Below are 17090 nucleotides of genomic sequence, written 5' to 3'. Positions count from 1 at the left end.
GTTTTACCATGTTAGCTATTTTTTCTTCCATTTACATCTTTGCTTTCCTGACTACACGACCAGCCTCTCTTAACTTTTCCAGATATTTTTGCCTGTCTTCCTCTTTTTGCGATTTTTTTTTTTTTTTGTAGTTTATGAAAGCTATCCTCTTATTCCTTACCTTCTCAGCTACTACTTTTGAGAACCAAAGCGGCCTTCTTTTCCTCTTACTTTTACTTACTTACCTTACAAAAAGGTTTGACGCCCCTTTCAGTTTTGCCCTTCCAGACGTTCCCACACAGACAACAATTCCTTGACGTAAACCCCTATCTGAACAAAGTTAGTTTTTTAAAAGTCTAGAACTTTTGCTTTTGAATGAGCCCTCTCTATACACATCTTAATATTAAACCGTGCAGTGATCACTGGATGCCAGATGATCCCCCACTGTAACATCAGAAACACTTTCCCCATTTGTAAGCACTAAGTCTAGTATGACCCCATCCCACATGGGTTCTATTACCAACTGCTGGAACAGTTCTCCTTGTAGAGAATCCAGGATCTCCCTTCTTCTAGAAGACCCCGCAGTAGGGATACCCCAATCAACATCCAGCATGTTAAAACCACCTATTAGCAAGACTTCCCCGTTTTTAGAGATATTCTGAATGTCTACTATTAAATCTTAATCTATTTCTTCCTTCTGTGAAGCAAGCCTATATCACACCAATGTAAATATATTCACCATTCCCTCTTTACAAATTGATCTACAGTGCCTCTTCCTTGCTTTGTCTGGCGGATATGAAACAGAGAGTGGGGGTAAATGGATGATACTTGGACTGGAAAAGCATCATGAGTGGAGTGCCACAGGGTTCGGTGCTTGGACCCGTGCTCTTCAACATATTTATAAACGATCTGGAAATTGGTACGATGAGTGAGGTGATTAAATTTGCAGACAACATGATGTTATTCAAAGTAGTGAAGACGTAGGAGGATTGTGAAGACTCGCAATGTGACATAAACACGCTCGAGAAATGGGCCACAACATGGCAAATGAGGTTCAACGTGGATAAGTGTAAAGTGATGCATGTTGGTACCAAAAATCTTATACACGAATACAGGATGTCCAGTGCGGTACTTGGAGAAGACCCCCCCCCCCCCCCCCCCAAGGAAAGAGACTTGTGAGTACTGGTCGACAAATTGATGAAGCTGTCCGCGTAATGAGTGGTGGCGGCGAAAAGGGCAAACAGAATGCTAGGAATTAGAGAATGACACGGGGAAAAAATCTGTCCCCGTCACCACCCCGTCCCCGGCCCACCATCCTCTGCACCGCCCCGTCACCGTCACCGCCATCCCTTTCACCGCCCCGTCACCGCCACTACCATCCCATTCACCGCCCCGTCACCGTCCCCGCTGCATCCATATAAGCCTTAGTACTGTAATATTTAGCTTATTCCTTTATTATAAATCAAAGTTCCTGCTGCTGAACTAGAGAAAGATGTTCAGCTGGCAGGGCTTTGTTTATAAATTTTTATCAACGCAACTAATATACTACTTTATCCTAAAGCAAAAAATAAATAAATAAATATAATTTTTTTTTCTACCTTTGTTGTCTGGTTTCTGCTTTCCTCATCTTCTCATTCAATTCCTTCCATCCACTGTGTGTCTTCTCTCTGCATCTTCCATTTGCTGTTACTGTGCCTCTCCCTTTACCCCCCCTCAATTGGTCTAGCACCCATCTTCTTCCCTCCGCTCCCCCATAGTCTGGCTTCTGTCTTCTTCCCACTCTGTCTTCCACATTTCCCTTCAGGGTCTGTTCCTCTCCACCCTCCTTCAATGTCTGTCCTATTCCTTTCCACCACCACCCTTCCCTCCCTCCTTTACCATCTGTTCCTTTCAACCACCCTTCAGCTCCTCTCACATGACCTATCTACCTTCCTCCCTCTTATTTTCATGGCACGTTACAATGTAATTTGTGCAAGCCACTGGGAGCCTGCGAGTTCGGTCCCTGTCCCATCCCCACAAACCATCTCGCTTCTGTGCTCCTATTTTCCCCATTTTGAATATCTCCCCTATGTATCTGCCATTGCCCCCCCCCGTGTCCATATACCATCCCCATGGCATGTCCCCTTTATGTCTCTGTCCCTATGCCACATGCACATAATTTCCCCTCTTTCTGTTACCTTCCTGTGTCCAGATTTCCCCTATCTTCCTCTTCCATACCAGTGTGTCTTCTTTTCAACCTCATCTAGCTTTTTTCCCTCTTTCTTCCCCCTCCCCCCCCCTGCTTCTAGCTTCTGGCTCACCTGCCTGTCCTTCCCTTTCTTTCCTGCTGTGGGTTTTTCTTTCCGTCTTCATTCCCTTGGCCCAGAATCCTTTTCCCTTTCACTCCCTCCTTCCAGTTTGAGCCGGGAATACGGGCGATCGCACGATCCCCGCAGCCCCCACCCGCCTGCCCAATCGATCCTAGTGTTTAGCCAGCTCTCTCCCTTCTCCTCACCTTAGTTTGCAGGCTTTCTTTTTTGGCGACCTGCACGCTTTCCCAAAGAGCCGTGCACGCGCGGCTGCTCAGTGTTCAATCTTCTGCTCTGATGCAACTTCCTGTTTCCGGTTGCGTCAGAGCAGAAGATCGAAACTGAGCAGCAGCGGGTGCGCAGCTCTTTGATAGCGTGCGGGTCGCCGAAAAAGAAAACCTACAAACTAAGGTGAGGAGAAGGGAGAGAGCTGGCTAATCACTAGGATCGATTGGGCAGGTGGGTGTGGGCTACGGGGACCGCGCGATCCTTCATGCCTCACTGCGGGGACAAGACCATTCACCGCTCCACAGGGTGGTGAATGGCCTTGTCCCCGTCGCCGCAGCGACTGCTACTTTTCGTTCCCCGTTTTGGCGGGTTACCCGCGGCTAAACCCGGTGGCCGCGGGTAAACCGCCACCGTGTCATTCTCTACTAGGAATGATTAAGAAGGGGATCACGAATAGATCAGAAAAGGTTATCAGGCCATGGTACGCCCTCACCTGGAAAACTGCATCCAGCATTGGTCGCCGTACATGAAGAAGGCCAGAGAAGAGCGACGAAAATGGTTAAGCAGTGTTCTCCCCAGAAATTTTTTCCGGTGGGGTGGGGTGTGGCAGGACAGGAAAATTTTGTGGTGGGGAAAATTAAATGTGTACTATTTTATTAGTTAATTATTATTATTTTCCAGTGTTCAACATGACTTCCGTTTTTTAATGTTTGATACTTGTGCCAGAATATTTTTACTAAATTTAAGAAGTATCCAATTCTAGAAGTGAATAATTAGATATTTGCCCTCTTTCAAATGGTATAGAAGTTTAAAAAAGGGAAATGCGTTAATGAAGTCATTAGGTTCAATCTAGCCATTTATTTCAGCATGAATTTAAACAACTAACAAAAAAAAAAGATAAATATAGCTCATCCAGTCATACAAGAAACGGCTCTACAGCAGCTCTAATAATGTTTTGATCACTAGGTTCCTTCCTGAGGTCTCACTGAGGTTATGAAATAGATGCAATCCCCACTTCCAGATCTCTTCCACATAATTTATGGAGAGGTGTTACTGAGCCTTGAAGGAGACCTGTTTGATTGCACTACAGCAAAATAAAGAAGTAGCAGATAAAGATCAAAGTAAGAGCTAGGGCAAAACAGTTTAGGTAAATATGCAGGCAATAATTAGCAATATATTAAAAATATTTTATTTATATTTGTTTATAATGTCATTTGAAAGCTGGTTGATACTAATACAACTAATTCTTTATTCTTCTGGGGGGACGGACAATACCATTTATGTCAAAAGTAAAATTAGAATAGGGTAATTAAATCTTGTAGCATACCTAGTATATATGACAGCCAGTGCTGATCATTTTTTAACAATCCTCTATATAAAAAAAGTTATTTTTAGTAATAATCCATGAATCACACAACAAGGGTGCCCCTAAGAAAAGGCATCATCTTAAACACTGCAGTGAGCACTAGAACACCAACACACGCATTGTAAAACTAAACAAGCCCGATTCTGCACAGTCGATGTTAACAGAAAGCTTCCCTTCTTTTCCCTCCCCCCTCCCCTCAGGACGTAACTTCCGGTTTCGGAGGGAAGAGAAGGGAAGCCTGCAAGCGCAGTGGTACCGTTAGGGCTCCAGAGCACGGGTTCAAGTCGCTTGCTGGTATTTTTTTGTTTTTTTAAAAAAGTCAGGCGGGAATCTTTCGGCGGATCGCCAGGCTGTACGTTAAGCAGTGGCGGCAGCAGGATTCGTGACAGATGACAGCCATGCGGATATCTAAATTAGCCGGGCGGAGTGCCCGGCTAAAAGGCGCTAGGGAGAACACTGGGTTAAGAGGTTGGAGGAGTTGCCGTACAGCGAGAGATTAGAGAAACTGGGCCTCTTCTCCCTTAAAAAGAGGAGACTGAGAGAGGACATGATCGAAACATTCAAGATAGTGAAGGGAATAGACAGGTTGTTCACCTTCTCCAAGGTAGAGAACACTCTCTAAAGCTAAAAGGGGATAGATTCCGTACAAACGTAAGGAAGTTCTTCTTAACCCAGAGAGTGGTAAAAAACTGGAACGCTCTTCCAGAGGCTGTTATAGGGGAAAACACCCTCCAGGGATTCAAGACAAAGTTAGACAAGTTCCTGCTGAACCGAAACATACGCAGGTAAGGCTAATCTCAGTTAGGGCACTGGTCTTTGACCCAAGGGCCACCGCGTGAGCGGACTGCTGGGCACGATGGTCCACTGGTCTGACCCAGCAACGGCAATTCTTATGTTCTTATGCAGATTCTGCAATTGTGGGCTTTAATATGATCTTTAACATATAGTGCTACGCCCCCTCCTTTTCTTCCTATCCTGTCTTTTCTGAACAGATTATAGCCCGGTATAACTACATCCCAGTCATGGTTCTTCGTGAACCACGCCTCCGTGATTGCCACTATATGCAACTCCTCTTCTTCCATTATAGTTTCTAGATCCAGAATCTTGTTTCCCATACTTCGAGCATTAGTATATACTGCTTTCCAGACATTGCACCATTTTCCCCTCCGTGTAGAGATATTCAGTGATTTACTTATCTGAGGGCTTATACTCACCCAGAAGCTTTGATCACCCTGCCCCATCACTTCTAGTTTAAAGCCCTCTTCAGTAGATTAGCCAGCCTGCCTGTAAAGACACTTCTTCCCTTCTTTGATAGATGCACATTATCTCTGCTCAGCAGTCCTTGGAAAATCATCCCATGGTCCAGGAAGCCAAAACGCTCACGGTGACACCATCCACTTAGCCACGCATTTATCTTCAGGATGCGAGCTTTCTGCTCTGTCCTTTACCCTCAACAGGGAAGATGGATGAGAATACCACCTGCACACCTGACTGCTTCACCTTCTCTCCCAGAGCCCCAAAGTCACTTTTGACACATTTGCAAGGGTACCTGGCAGTATCGTTAGTGCCAATGTGGATGAGCAGCATGGGAAAGTAGTCATCAGGCTTGATGAGTCTCGGCAAGCTCTCCGTAACATTTTGGATTTTGGCACCAGGTAGACAGTATACCTCTCGTGACATCATGTTTGGTCTGCAGATGGATGCTTCTGTACCCCTCAGAAGGGAATCGCCAGCTACCACTACCTTACGCCTCCTAGTGGTCATAGATCCAGTAATTTGGGGGATCTCAAGCTTTGATCCTTGGGATGCTCTGATCTCCTCCACTTCCAGGACAGCATACCATTGCCTGCTTCAGATATAGAACTAGAAAGGGTAGAGTCAAATAAGGATATGAAACTGCATTTGTGAAGCAACTCGCTTACCTGTAATGTGTTCCTGAAGACAAAGATAATTTAGTCATTTTCCCTAAAGAAGTTTCTATAGCGATTCTAGAACTTTGCAGCGCACGAAGATGGCTGGGTAGAGGATTAGCTCTGTTGTGACAGGCAAATTTTATTAAGATTTTGGCAGTTAAAATTAAAGAAAAGTGAAGGAAAAGAGAGAATTGAAGTAAGAAATGGCTTCGGGTAAAACTAGTAAAAGTAATCCGGTGAATTCAGGAGCAGGAAGTAAAAAAAGAACAAAAATTGATTCGGTATCCCCGACAGCGGTCCCTTTGCCTCAGGAAGAAATTGATAACAGTGATTTGATGAATGAACTTCAGAAAATTAAAGAAATAGTAAGTGATAACGCTAAAAATATAAAAGATGTGAAGAAGGAAATAGAGAGTCTGACAAATAGAATGCAGGCAGTTGACTTCAAAATTGAGCAGTTAGAAAAGCATGCTGAGAAATCTGAGGCAGAGATGCTGGTGTGTAAAAAAGATCACAGAGAAATAGAGGCGTTGAAAAAGGATTTTGAAGACTTATCAAATCGTGAAAGAAGGAATAATTTGCGTCTGATTGGGATACCTGAGGGGATTGAGCAGAATGATCCTATTCAATTTGTGACTAATTTTATCCCAAAGATCTTGCCATTTAAAAGTTCTTTTCCTTTGGAGATAGAAAGAGCACATCGGATACCGATGAAAAGATCAAATAGTCAGAAGGGTCCCCGTCCAATAATCTTTAAGCTGCTAAGACATCAGCAGGTGGTAGAGATTATAAAGCTGGCTAAAACAAACAAGGATCTTAAATGCCAGGATTCTAAGATCTTTATAGTACCTGACTTTGCAAAAGCTACAGCCTACAAAAGAAAACAGCTTTTGGATTTAAGACCTAAACTGAGAGCAATGGGAGCAAGATATGGATTGATATACCCTGCTATTATGAGGGTAACTTATGAGAATAAAACTTATAATTTTGAAGAAGCAGGCAAATTACAGGAATTTCTAGATCAATATAATTTGCCTATGGTTTCATGAAATTATTTAGAAAATGTAATAAATAATATACTTAGATTATTTTTGGTTTATATTTTTGAGTGAAAATTGAAAGATATTTTATAAAGAAGGAAAAAGTGGAAAAAAAATAGAAAAGGAGAAAATATTTTCTAGAAAATTGTTGCAGTTAGGTTTAAGGGGGATCAACATTTCAAACAAGATTTAAAGAAAAGAAATGAAAAATTTTAAAGAGACAATAAGAAAAGAAGAAAAGAAGATTTTGACAAGGTAAGAAGAGGGATGGAGCATATAGGAAGTGAAGAAAATATGAGGAACAATTATAAGATTTGGATGGTTTCTTAATGTGAATTTATAATTTGCATTTGAGCGTGACTGAGATAATATGAGGACACATAAATGCTGCATTGGAGAAATGTGGGAATTTAGAATATAATAAGATGAAAAATACAAAAGACTATTGATGTAAAGAGAAGAAGATGTGAAGATGGACTGATGGAAATGACTTGAGCATTATTTAGATTTACAATTTGCATCTGAAATTGACTGAGATATAAGGATGATGTTGCAAAAATACTTTATTGGAGAAAGATGAAATAGCAATCTGCAAGAAGATGGAATAAGAGACTGAAACAGCAGGATGAAGATGTACAAGTGTTACAGTTCTGCAGAATGGAGAATAGACTGTAATAGATTGAAGATGCAATGAAAATTAATGAGAGTTTTAAAAAAATATGAGGTCTGCTTGGTTGAAATGTTTGATCCTTCTTTTGATGTAAGGTTAAAAAAAAAAAAAAAAAAATGAATATTATAGGATGGAGTGATGTATGTTCCATTGAAGTTGTGAGAAACTTAGGTTAAAAAAAAAAAAATAAAATAAAATAATAATATTAATCTTGGGGGGGTATATATTGTAAGAAATGGTTTCCGAAATATTGGGTATATACTTTTATAAATATATTAGAGGTATAGGATGGAAGAATGTTTGGAAATTTGAATGAGAGGGGAAGTATATAATAAAGAATTATAGTAAATATAGGTATTTAGGGTATTGAAGAATGGATTGACTGCAGGATAATTTAGTGTTGGTTGTTTGAAAGATTAGAGAAAGAAAAATGAGTATGTTATTGCCTGTGGGGAGTTTATTTTTGCTCAGTAATATGTGCGTTTCGAAGTTTGCATTTGTGTTAGGGGAGGGGAGGGTGGGGGATGGGAATAGGGGGGATGGGGAAAGAGGGGAGGGAGGGAGACTCATATATTGGTTTAAGGAAAAAGAAAAAATGTATATTTTATGTTTGAGTGGATTATATATGTATTTTATATTTTATTTGTAAAATGGGTTTTAAAATTTTTTCTTTGAATGTAAATGGCCTTAATCACCCTATAAAAAGGAAAAAGGTATTGGAATATATTAAACAACAAAATATAGATATATGTTTCTTGCAAGAGACACATTTGTCTGGAACAGAGTCTATGAAGCTGACAGATAAGTGGATAAAACAATGTTTATTTGCACCAGCGGTAAAAAAGAAGGCAGGAGTAGCAATATTGATTAATAAAAAATGTTCAGCAACATTTAATATGGTAAAGGCAGATCCTCAAGGAAGGTGGGTACTTGTTGACATGAGCATGGGCAGTAATACAATGGCGTTACTAAATATATATGCACCTAATTCGAATCAAAGTGAATTCTTTAAATCTCTACAACAATTAGTTTTACCACTGGCTACTACTAATTTAGTGGTGGCTGGGGATTTCAATGCTGTTATAGATCCAATAATGGATAAAAAGCCTAGTAGAATTATGAAATCAATGGGATTAGAAAATTTGATACAAGCATGTAATTTGAAAGATATATGGCGTATTCTTCATTTTAATGATCGGGAATTTACATTTTGTTCACATGTTCATCAATCGTTTTCAAGAATTGATTATATATTTGTTTCAGATCAGATTGTACAGCAAGTTGTAAAAGCTGACATAGAACCAATAGTAATATCTGATCATGGTGGTGTGTGGATAGAAGTTAACTTATTAGATCAAGATAATTCCAAACCTGTATGGAGGTTTGATAATACTTTGCTTGCTGATTCTAAATTTTGCACTGAATTTCAGATAAAAATGAATGAATATTTCAGACTTAATGACCTAGAGGAAATGTCGATTGGAATATTATGGGATGCTTTCAAAGCAACTATGAGAGGACAAATTATATCATATTCTGCGTATAAAAAGAAACAGATAAGAAAGCAATTTGCAAATTTGGAAAAAGAAATTAAAAATTTGGAATTAAAATTGGTTAATAAATGGGAACAAGAGACATTTCAATTATTGTTAAAAAAAAAAATGTGAATATAATGAAATTTCCTCTGGATTAGTAAGGAAAGATATTTTTGCTCAGCAAACGATGTATTATGGTAGTGCAAATAAGGCTGGAAGATTATTGGCAAATTATTTAAAAGCAAAGAAAAGAAAGGAGAAAATAAGCATAATTAAGGATGAATTAGGACATTCTCATTCTCAAATTGGAAATATATTAAAACAATTTTTAAAATATTATAAGTCACTGTATTCTTCTGAGTCTTATTTAGATAAAGAGAAAGATGGGTTGGATTTTTTGAGTTTAGTTAAAGGACCTAAGGTTCCTGATCATATAAAAGGAAGTTTAGATAAACCTATATCATTAAAAGAGTTACAAATGGCATTGAAATCCCTTAGAGTTGGGACCGCTCCAGGTGGAGATGGATTTACAGTGGAGTTTTATAAAGAATTTCAAATTTCCCTTTTACCATATTTATTAAAACTATATCAGGACCAACTGAATAAAGGTTGTATATCAGGCACTATGGCAAAATCTTTAACTATTGTTTTGCCAAAGCCAAATAAAGATCCAACATTGGTGTCAAATTACAGGCCTATATCTTTAATAAATGTAGATGGTAAAATATTAGCTAAGATTTTAGCATTAAGATTGGCTAAAGCTCTTCCGCATATAATAGGAATAAATCAAACTGGATTTGTTGCTCAAAGACACTCTTCAAATAATACTAGACTGGCATTTCAGATGTATTATTTAACAAGACAAATTAATGATCCGGCTTTTTCAGTATCACTAGATGCTGAGAAGGCTTTTGATCGTGTAGAATGGAATTTCATGTATCAAGCTATGGAATGGTTTGGTATTGGATCCGGATTTATACAAATGATTCAAGCACTGTATAGCTCCCCAACTGCTCGTTTATACATAAATAATAATTTTTCAGATGCTTTTAAATTGCAGAGGGGAGTTAGACAGGGTTGTCCATTATCTCCTTTGCTCTTTGATATAGTTCTTGAACCCTTGTTGTTAGCTATTCAACAGGCAAAGGACATAGAGGGTATTCCATGTGCTGGAGTGGAATATAAAGTATCCGCTTATGCAGATGATATATTGCTTCATTTGAGGAATCCGGAAACAACAATTCCATGTCTACTGGAGATAATAGATACATTTGGAAAATTCTCAGGATACAAAATAAATTGGAATAAATCAGAAATTTTACCTTTAAATGTGCATTGTACAAAAGGTATACTTGATTCTTTCCCTTTTATTTGGAAAGAGGATGGTATAAAATACTTAGGTATTTGGTTGAATAAAACACTTGAAGAGACAATGAGAATAAACGAAAAATTTTTATTACAAAAAGTAACAGAGTTATGTGAGCAATGGAATCCTTTACATTTGTCATGGTGGGGAAGAGTTCAAACTGTTAAAATGATGATTTTGCCTGTAGTTTGCTATCAATTGGGAATGATACCAGTGTTTTTTCAGGGGTCTTTTTATAAAAAATTAAATAGTATTCTGGTTAAATTTATTTGGCTGGGTAAAATTGCAAGAGTGGCTCTAGTGTCTTTGCAAAGACCAATTGAGGAGGGTGGGGTAAATTTTCCCAATTTTTATAGGTATCATCAGGCCTATATCATGCGCCAAGGTATGTATTGGGTCCTCCCAGAGCTTTTGGAACAATTACCAGAGTGGTTAAGGGTGGAGAGATCACTTATTTTTCCACTTAGGCTTGATCTTCTGCTTGGTATAAAAGTGCCTAGAATACGTAAAGACAATAGAGTATTAATGGATACTTGGAAAACATTAAGATTTGTAGATAAATTAACTAGTGATTCTATTTTAAAATCGAAACAGCAGACTATTTGGGTAAACTCCAAGATACAAATAGGCGGGTTTAAGATTGTCTGGAAGGATTGGATTAAAGCAGGTATAAGATCCTTAACGGAAGTAATTGATAATGGTAAGCTGCTTGATTTTTCACAATTGCAACATAAATATGGTCTGAATAAAAAACAAAGTTATAAGTGGTTGCAATTGAAGCAGGCTATTCAGGTGGGGTTCCCTGAATGGAAATCTTTAAATGATCATTACAGCTTAGAATTCTTATGTTTCCAGGCAGATTTTCTGGGACACCAGGCCGCAAAGTGGTATAAAATGATATCTAATTATTTGAATAAGAAACCAAAAAATGGATTAAGAGATATTTGGAGCATTGAGATTAAGCATCAAATTAATGCATCTCAATGGCCACGTATTTGGTCTTGGAGAATTAAAGGTACGATGTCGGCATCTATTAGGCAAACATGGTTCTTTTTGTTGCATAGAGCATTCTGGACCCCTACTAAATTACAAAAATTAGATTGCTCTAAGTCTAATAGATGCTGGCATTGTAAAATTGAAATTGGAACTTTAGACCATCTTTTATTTTATTGTCCATGTATTCAGGCATTTTGGATATCAATATGGGATCAAGTTAATATATTGATGGAAAATCATGTAGCATTATCCTACGACACAGTGATTTTTGGAATGTGTATGAGGGCCAAAAGTCAAATATCTGCAGCAAACAACAAATTATTGATGATTCTTACTGGAGTGGGAATTCAACAAATAACGACTAATTGGAAAGACTGTTCTAGATTGAATTGTAGTTTTTGGTGGAACTCAGTTTGTCATTTATATAAGATGGAAAGATTTCTTGCCGTACAGAGGGGATATTTTAAAAGGTTTAAGGAGGTGTGGAGGCCATTAATTGAATATTGTAATGATTAAGGGTTATTCTTTTTCCTTAGGGGATAATTTGTAAAAATGGGGGGGAGGGAGAGTCTAAATATGTATATGTTTGGATAAAATATTTTGTTGATAGGGGAGGGGATGGGAGGTGGGTGGAGGGAATTAAAACATGTGTAATAATATTGCTTAAGAATGTCAAGTGAATGATGTGAATTACTTGTAATAATATTGTACACTTGTTGAAAGAAATAAAAAGGAATAAAGATGAAAAAAAAAAAAAAAAAAAAATATTTCACATCTAAACTTAAAAAAAAAAAAAAAAAAAAAAAAAAAAAAAAAAAAAAAAAGAAGTTTCTATAGCTATTGCATAAGACTGATAGAGCTCTACAAGGAATACTGTAAGCTCTGTGCTACTGGACTTGATGGACCATTGGTCTGATCCAGTAAGGCTTTTCTTATGTTCTTATGGAATCCTGTAAGCTTTCCAAAAGTTATCTGGTGACTGGCACTATCGAATGTTACCTGTTTTCTTGGGATCCATCCCAGGATACTGAGGGAGCTCAGAGAGGTTCTTGCGGGTCCTATTAAATACTTTTTCAACAAATCTCTGGAGATGAAACTGGTTCCTGGGGATTGGGGGAGAGCGGATGTGGTCCCTATTCATAAAAGTGGTCACAGAGATGATGCGGGAAACTACAGGCTGGTAAGCCTCACTTCGATTGTTGGAAAAATAATGGAAGTGTTGCTGAAAGAAAGGATAATGAACTTCCTAGAAACTAATGGGTTACAGGATCCGAGACAACAAGGCTTGACAAAAGGTAAATCGTGCCAAACGAACCTGATTTAATTTTTTGATTGGGTGACCAGAGAACTGGATTGAGGACATATGTAAGATGTCATTTACTTAGATTTCAACAAAGCCTTTGATACGGTTCCTCGTAGATGGCTCTTGAACAAACTTGAAGGGCTGAAGTTAGGGCCAAAGTGGTGAACTGGATTAGAAACTGGCTGTCGGCCAGATGCCAGAGAGTGGTGGTTAATGGTAGTTGCTCGGAGGAAGGAATGATGAGTAGTGGAGTCCCTAAGGGTTCAATGTTGGGGCCAATCCTGTTCAATATGTTTGAGTGACATTGCTGAAGGGTTAGAAGGAAAGGTTTGCATTTTTGCTGATGATACCAAGATTTGTAACAGAGTAGATACCGAAGAGGGAGTAGAAAACATGAAAAAGGATCTGCAAAAGTTAGAGGAATGGTCTAATATCTGGCAACTAGAATTCAATGCAAAGAAATGAAGAATAATACATTTGGGCATCTGGGGATTAATAATTGGAAGGAACCATATATACTGGGAGGTGAGAGGCTGATATGTACGGACGTGGAGAGGGACCTTGGGGTGTTAGTTTCCGAAGATCTAAAGGCGAAAAAACAGTGTGACAAGATGGTTGCTGCTGCTAGAAGGATGCTGAGCTGTATGAAGAGAGACGTAGCCAGTAGAAGGAAAAAGATGTTGATGCCCCTGCACAAGTCATTGGTGAGGCCCCACTTGGAGTATTGTGTTCAGTTTTGGAGACCTTATCTGGCAAAGGACATAAGAAGAGGAGGGCGACGAAAATGATAGGAGGTTTGCACCAAAAGACGTATGCGGAGAGACTGGAAGCCCTAAATATGTATATCCTAGAGCAGGGGTGTCAAAGTCGTTCCTCAAGGGCCACAATCCTGCAGGGTTTTCAGGATTTCCCCAATGACTATGCACTGCTTTCATTGTATGCTAATAGATCTCATGCATATTCATTAGGGAAGTCTTGAAAACCCGACTGGATTGCGGCCCTCAAGGACTGATTTTGACACCTGTGCCATAGAGGAAAGCAGGGACAGAGAAGAAATGATTCAGACGTTCAAATACTTGAAAGGTATTAACATAGAACAAAATATTTTCCAGCGAAAGGAAAATGGTAAAACCAGAGGACATATTTTGAGGTTGAGAGGTGGTAGACTCAAGAGCAATGTAAGGAAATTCTATTTTACAGAGAGGGTGGTAGATGCCTGGAATGCGCTCCTAAGAAAGGTGGTGGAGACGAAAACGGTGACAAGAGTTCAAAAAAGAGTGGGATGAACACAGAGGATCTAGAATCAGAAAATAATAGTAAATATTGAAGAACTAGAGGCAGTACTGGGCAGACTTGGATGGTCTGTGTCTTTATGTGGCCTTTTAGTTGAAGATGGGCTGGGGAGGGCTTCAATGGCTGGGAGGGTGTAGATGGGCTGGAGTGAGCTTTGACAAAGACTTGAGTAGTTGGAATCCAAACACAGTACCGAGTAGAGCTTTGGATTCTTGCCCAGAAATAGCTAAGAAGAAAAAAAAATGAAATTGAATCGGGTTGGGCAGAGTGGATGGAAAATGCGAGTTTTTATCTGCCGTCTTCTACTATGTTAGAATGACTTATAGGTAAATCACTACTGTATATGGTTGAATTATAACTGCACTTTCTGCAATGATCTCGTTAGATTAGCCAATGTAAACATTTAGTTTTATACCAGACTGCAAAGCAGCATACGATGTTTAGGAAATTATACCTAACAGTTATCTATACAGATAGATACACCTTCATGATAACCTTGCACAGATCTATCATCCAACAGAGGTGCTTTAAGGCTTACTTTATTTGATTGCTGCCATAGAAAATGGTAACTTTGGCCTTTATTGATTGCCCATTCCAAATTATAATTCCAGAGTGAGATTTCTTTCTTTTTTGTAGGTTGCACTCAAGAGTACAATATGCTTTTAAAGATTATAGAAGCTCTTGGATCATGGACTATGAAATATCAGTAAAAGTAATCAAGTTTCAAGATATCTGAGCTGTTTACATTTAAAAATATTTTAGATTAAAAACAATTGGGGTGACAAGAGAAAGACTAATGAGGGAAGATATGGAAAACCCAAATGGAAAAATGGGAAAGAAATACATTATCATAATAGAAAAGTAAACAAAGGTAAGCTACATGGGGAAAACCCCTGACCTACATTTCTGGTGCCTACCTTTGCTGGAGGTTCGATTCTCTAAATGGCGCCTTCATGTGATTAACTCGTGATCAGCCACTGATAATGCCATTTACAGAATCTGGGCCTAAGCACTTAACTATTTAGTGCTGAATATTGGCATAATCTGTTAAGTTGCCATGGGTTTCATGATTCATCCATATGGATTATCAAATTTATTTACATAGGCAAAAGAATCATGGGAGATGAACTCAGAAGAGAAACTGGAACAAGGAGCTATTGTGAAAAATAAAGGGACTGTGTTCTTCAAAGTAAGTTCTCAACTGAATACGGTAGTAATTCAGCAGTAATTTTGCAAGTATGATTCAGCATAACTTGATTAAAATTGAAAATTAACAAATTGGATTATTTAGCCCCCTAACTGTTTTGGTCCCATTACTTTAGGGGTTAGTTGAAAACATTTTACTCTTTAAACTCATTCTAAATGGATATGTTGAAGTTGTAAAACGTTTTGCAGTGTTAGGAAGTTGCATAGCTGATTTGTGCTTTTATGTTTAAATCTGTTTTATTAACAAAGAACCACATAACAACAAAGGCAAAACAACAGACAATTACATTTTTGATTGTAGGGGTATACAAGAAGGGGACCCACCCAAGAGGACTGGAGTCTGATGTTCTCCTGGGTTACAGAGACACCCCTCCCTCAAAGCATCCTTCCCCTGCCCTCCTCCCAAAACCAAGTGCATAAAAGTAATCAAGGTCAGAGAGGTGGGGCCAGAAATAGCTGCAGTCGGTTCAAGATGCGACTACGGCTCCTGGGAGGCAAAATGTCCAAATAGGGAGACCAAACACGGACAAAGTCTCTGCTTCTGCGGCGAGAATAGGCCATTTGGGCCTCCCATCCCATAAGTTCATGCAATTTATTCATCCAATACCAAAAGGAAGGATTATCAGCCTCCCAAAAATTCAAAATACAGTCAAATCTCAGTTTACGAGTGCACCGATTTGCGAGTGTTTTGCAAAACATTTGCAAAATAGGCGCCTCGGAAACCAAGTTTGACTCGATTTACAAGCCGCCATCCCCCGCGATCCGGCATCCCCCCCTCCCCCGCTCATGTCATCCCCCTCCCCCCGCTTGCGTCGTTCCCTCCCCCCCCCCCGCGAACCTACATCCCCCTGAGCACCGAAACGAAATCCCTTACCCCAATTGGGCACTGGCACCAGCACCAACGCATAGGACATGTCGGTGCCGGTGCCTGAAGATCCTCCCTCTTCTGGGCTGGGTGGTGCGTTGGAGGTCCTCTCTGTTGCCTGTGCTGGGCTGGATTGGGCTTTGAGCATTTGCGCATGCTCAGAGCCTTCTGGTCTCGCTCTCTCCGAGATTCTCAGATTCAGAATCTCGGAGAGAGCGAGACCAGAAGGCCTTGAACATGCGCAAATGCTCAAGGCCCAGTCCAGCCCAGCACAGGCAACAGGGAGGATCTCCGACGCACCGCCCAGCCCAGAAGAGGGAGGATCTTCAGGCACTGGCATGTCCTATGCGTTGGTGCTGGTGCCGGTGCCCAATCGGGGTAAGGGGTTTCAGTGCTCGAGGGGATGTAGAATTGCGGGGGGGGGGTGACGTGAGTGGGGGGGGGAGGATGCCGGTATGCAGAGGAGGATGCTGGATTGCGGGAAGGGGGGTATGGAGCAGCGCCGGTAGCCTCGGAGGGGGAGGAGGTGGAACGGATCAAAGCGAGTTTCCCTTACTTCCTATGGGGAAACTCGCTTTGATATACGAGCAATTTGATTTATCAGCATACTTCTGGAACGAATTATGCTCGTAAACCAATGTTCCACTGTACACTTTTTCCCCAATATATAACATTTGCTTAAAAACAATTTTTCAGCAGAGGTATAGACTGAAAACAGAGAAAAGTGAGCAAAGAGCATATGAAGCGCAGATAGGGGGACTGGAACATGTAACAGGCCACGCAGGAAGGAAGCCAAATCACCCCCCCCCCATCCGTCCGTCCCAGAAACTCTGAATACTCTCACAAATCAAAAAGCCATGGAAATAAGAATTCACTTCAGTGAGACAAGTAAGACAGTATTGGGTATCCACACAACCCATGTGATAGGCCTGACTCTGGGTGGTATAGGCTCGCAACAGGGTTCTATAGTGGCACTCTCGGAGTTCAGCGTTATGTACCAGAGCTGGGATATGTTTAAGAGCGCGGAGCAATAGATCCACCC

General features: G+C 40.0%; 1 protein-coding gene across 2 annotated transcripts in view; it reads left to right on the top strand.

Annotated features, from left to right (window-relative positions):
• FKBP4 (FKBP prolyl isomerase 4) overlaps positions 1-17090 on the top strand; it is a 143648-nt gene that overhangs the window by 100759 nt on the left and 25799 nt on the right. For both annotated transcript variants that reach the window (XM_033951726.1, XM_033951725.1), the window contains exon 7: positions 15083-15166. In XM_033951726.1, coding sequence (XP_033807617.1) covers positions 15083-15166 — 84 coding nt within the window. The remainder of the gene's footprint in view (positions 1-15082; positions 15167-17090) is intronic.

The sequence above is a fragment of the Geotrypetes seraphini genome, chromosome 7 (assembly GCF_902459505.1).
Source record: "Geotrypetes seraphini chromosome 7, aGeoSer1.1, whole genome shotgun sequence".
Classification (NCBI taxonomy): Eukaryota; Metazoa; Chordata; class Amphibia; order Gymnophiona; family Dermophiidae; genus Geotrypetes; species Geotrypetes seraphini.
This window is presented reverse-complemented; position numbering and strand designations above follow the sequence as displayed.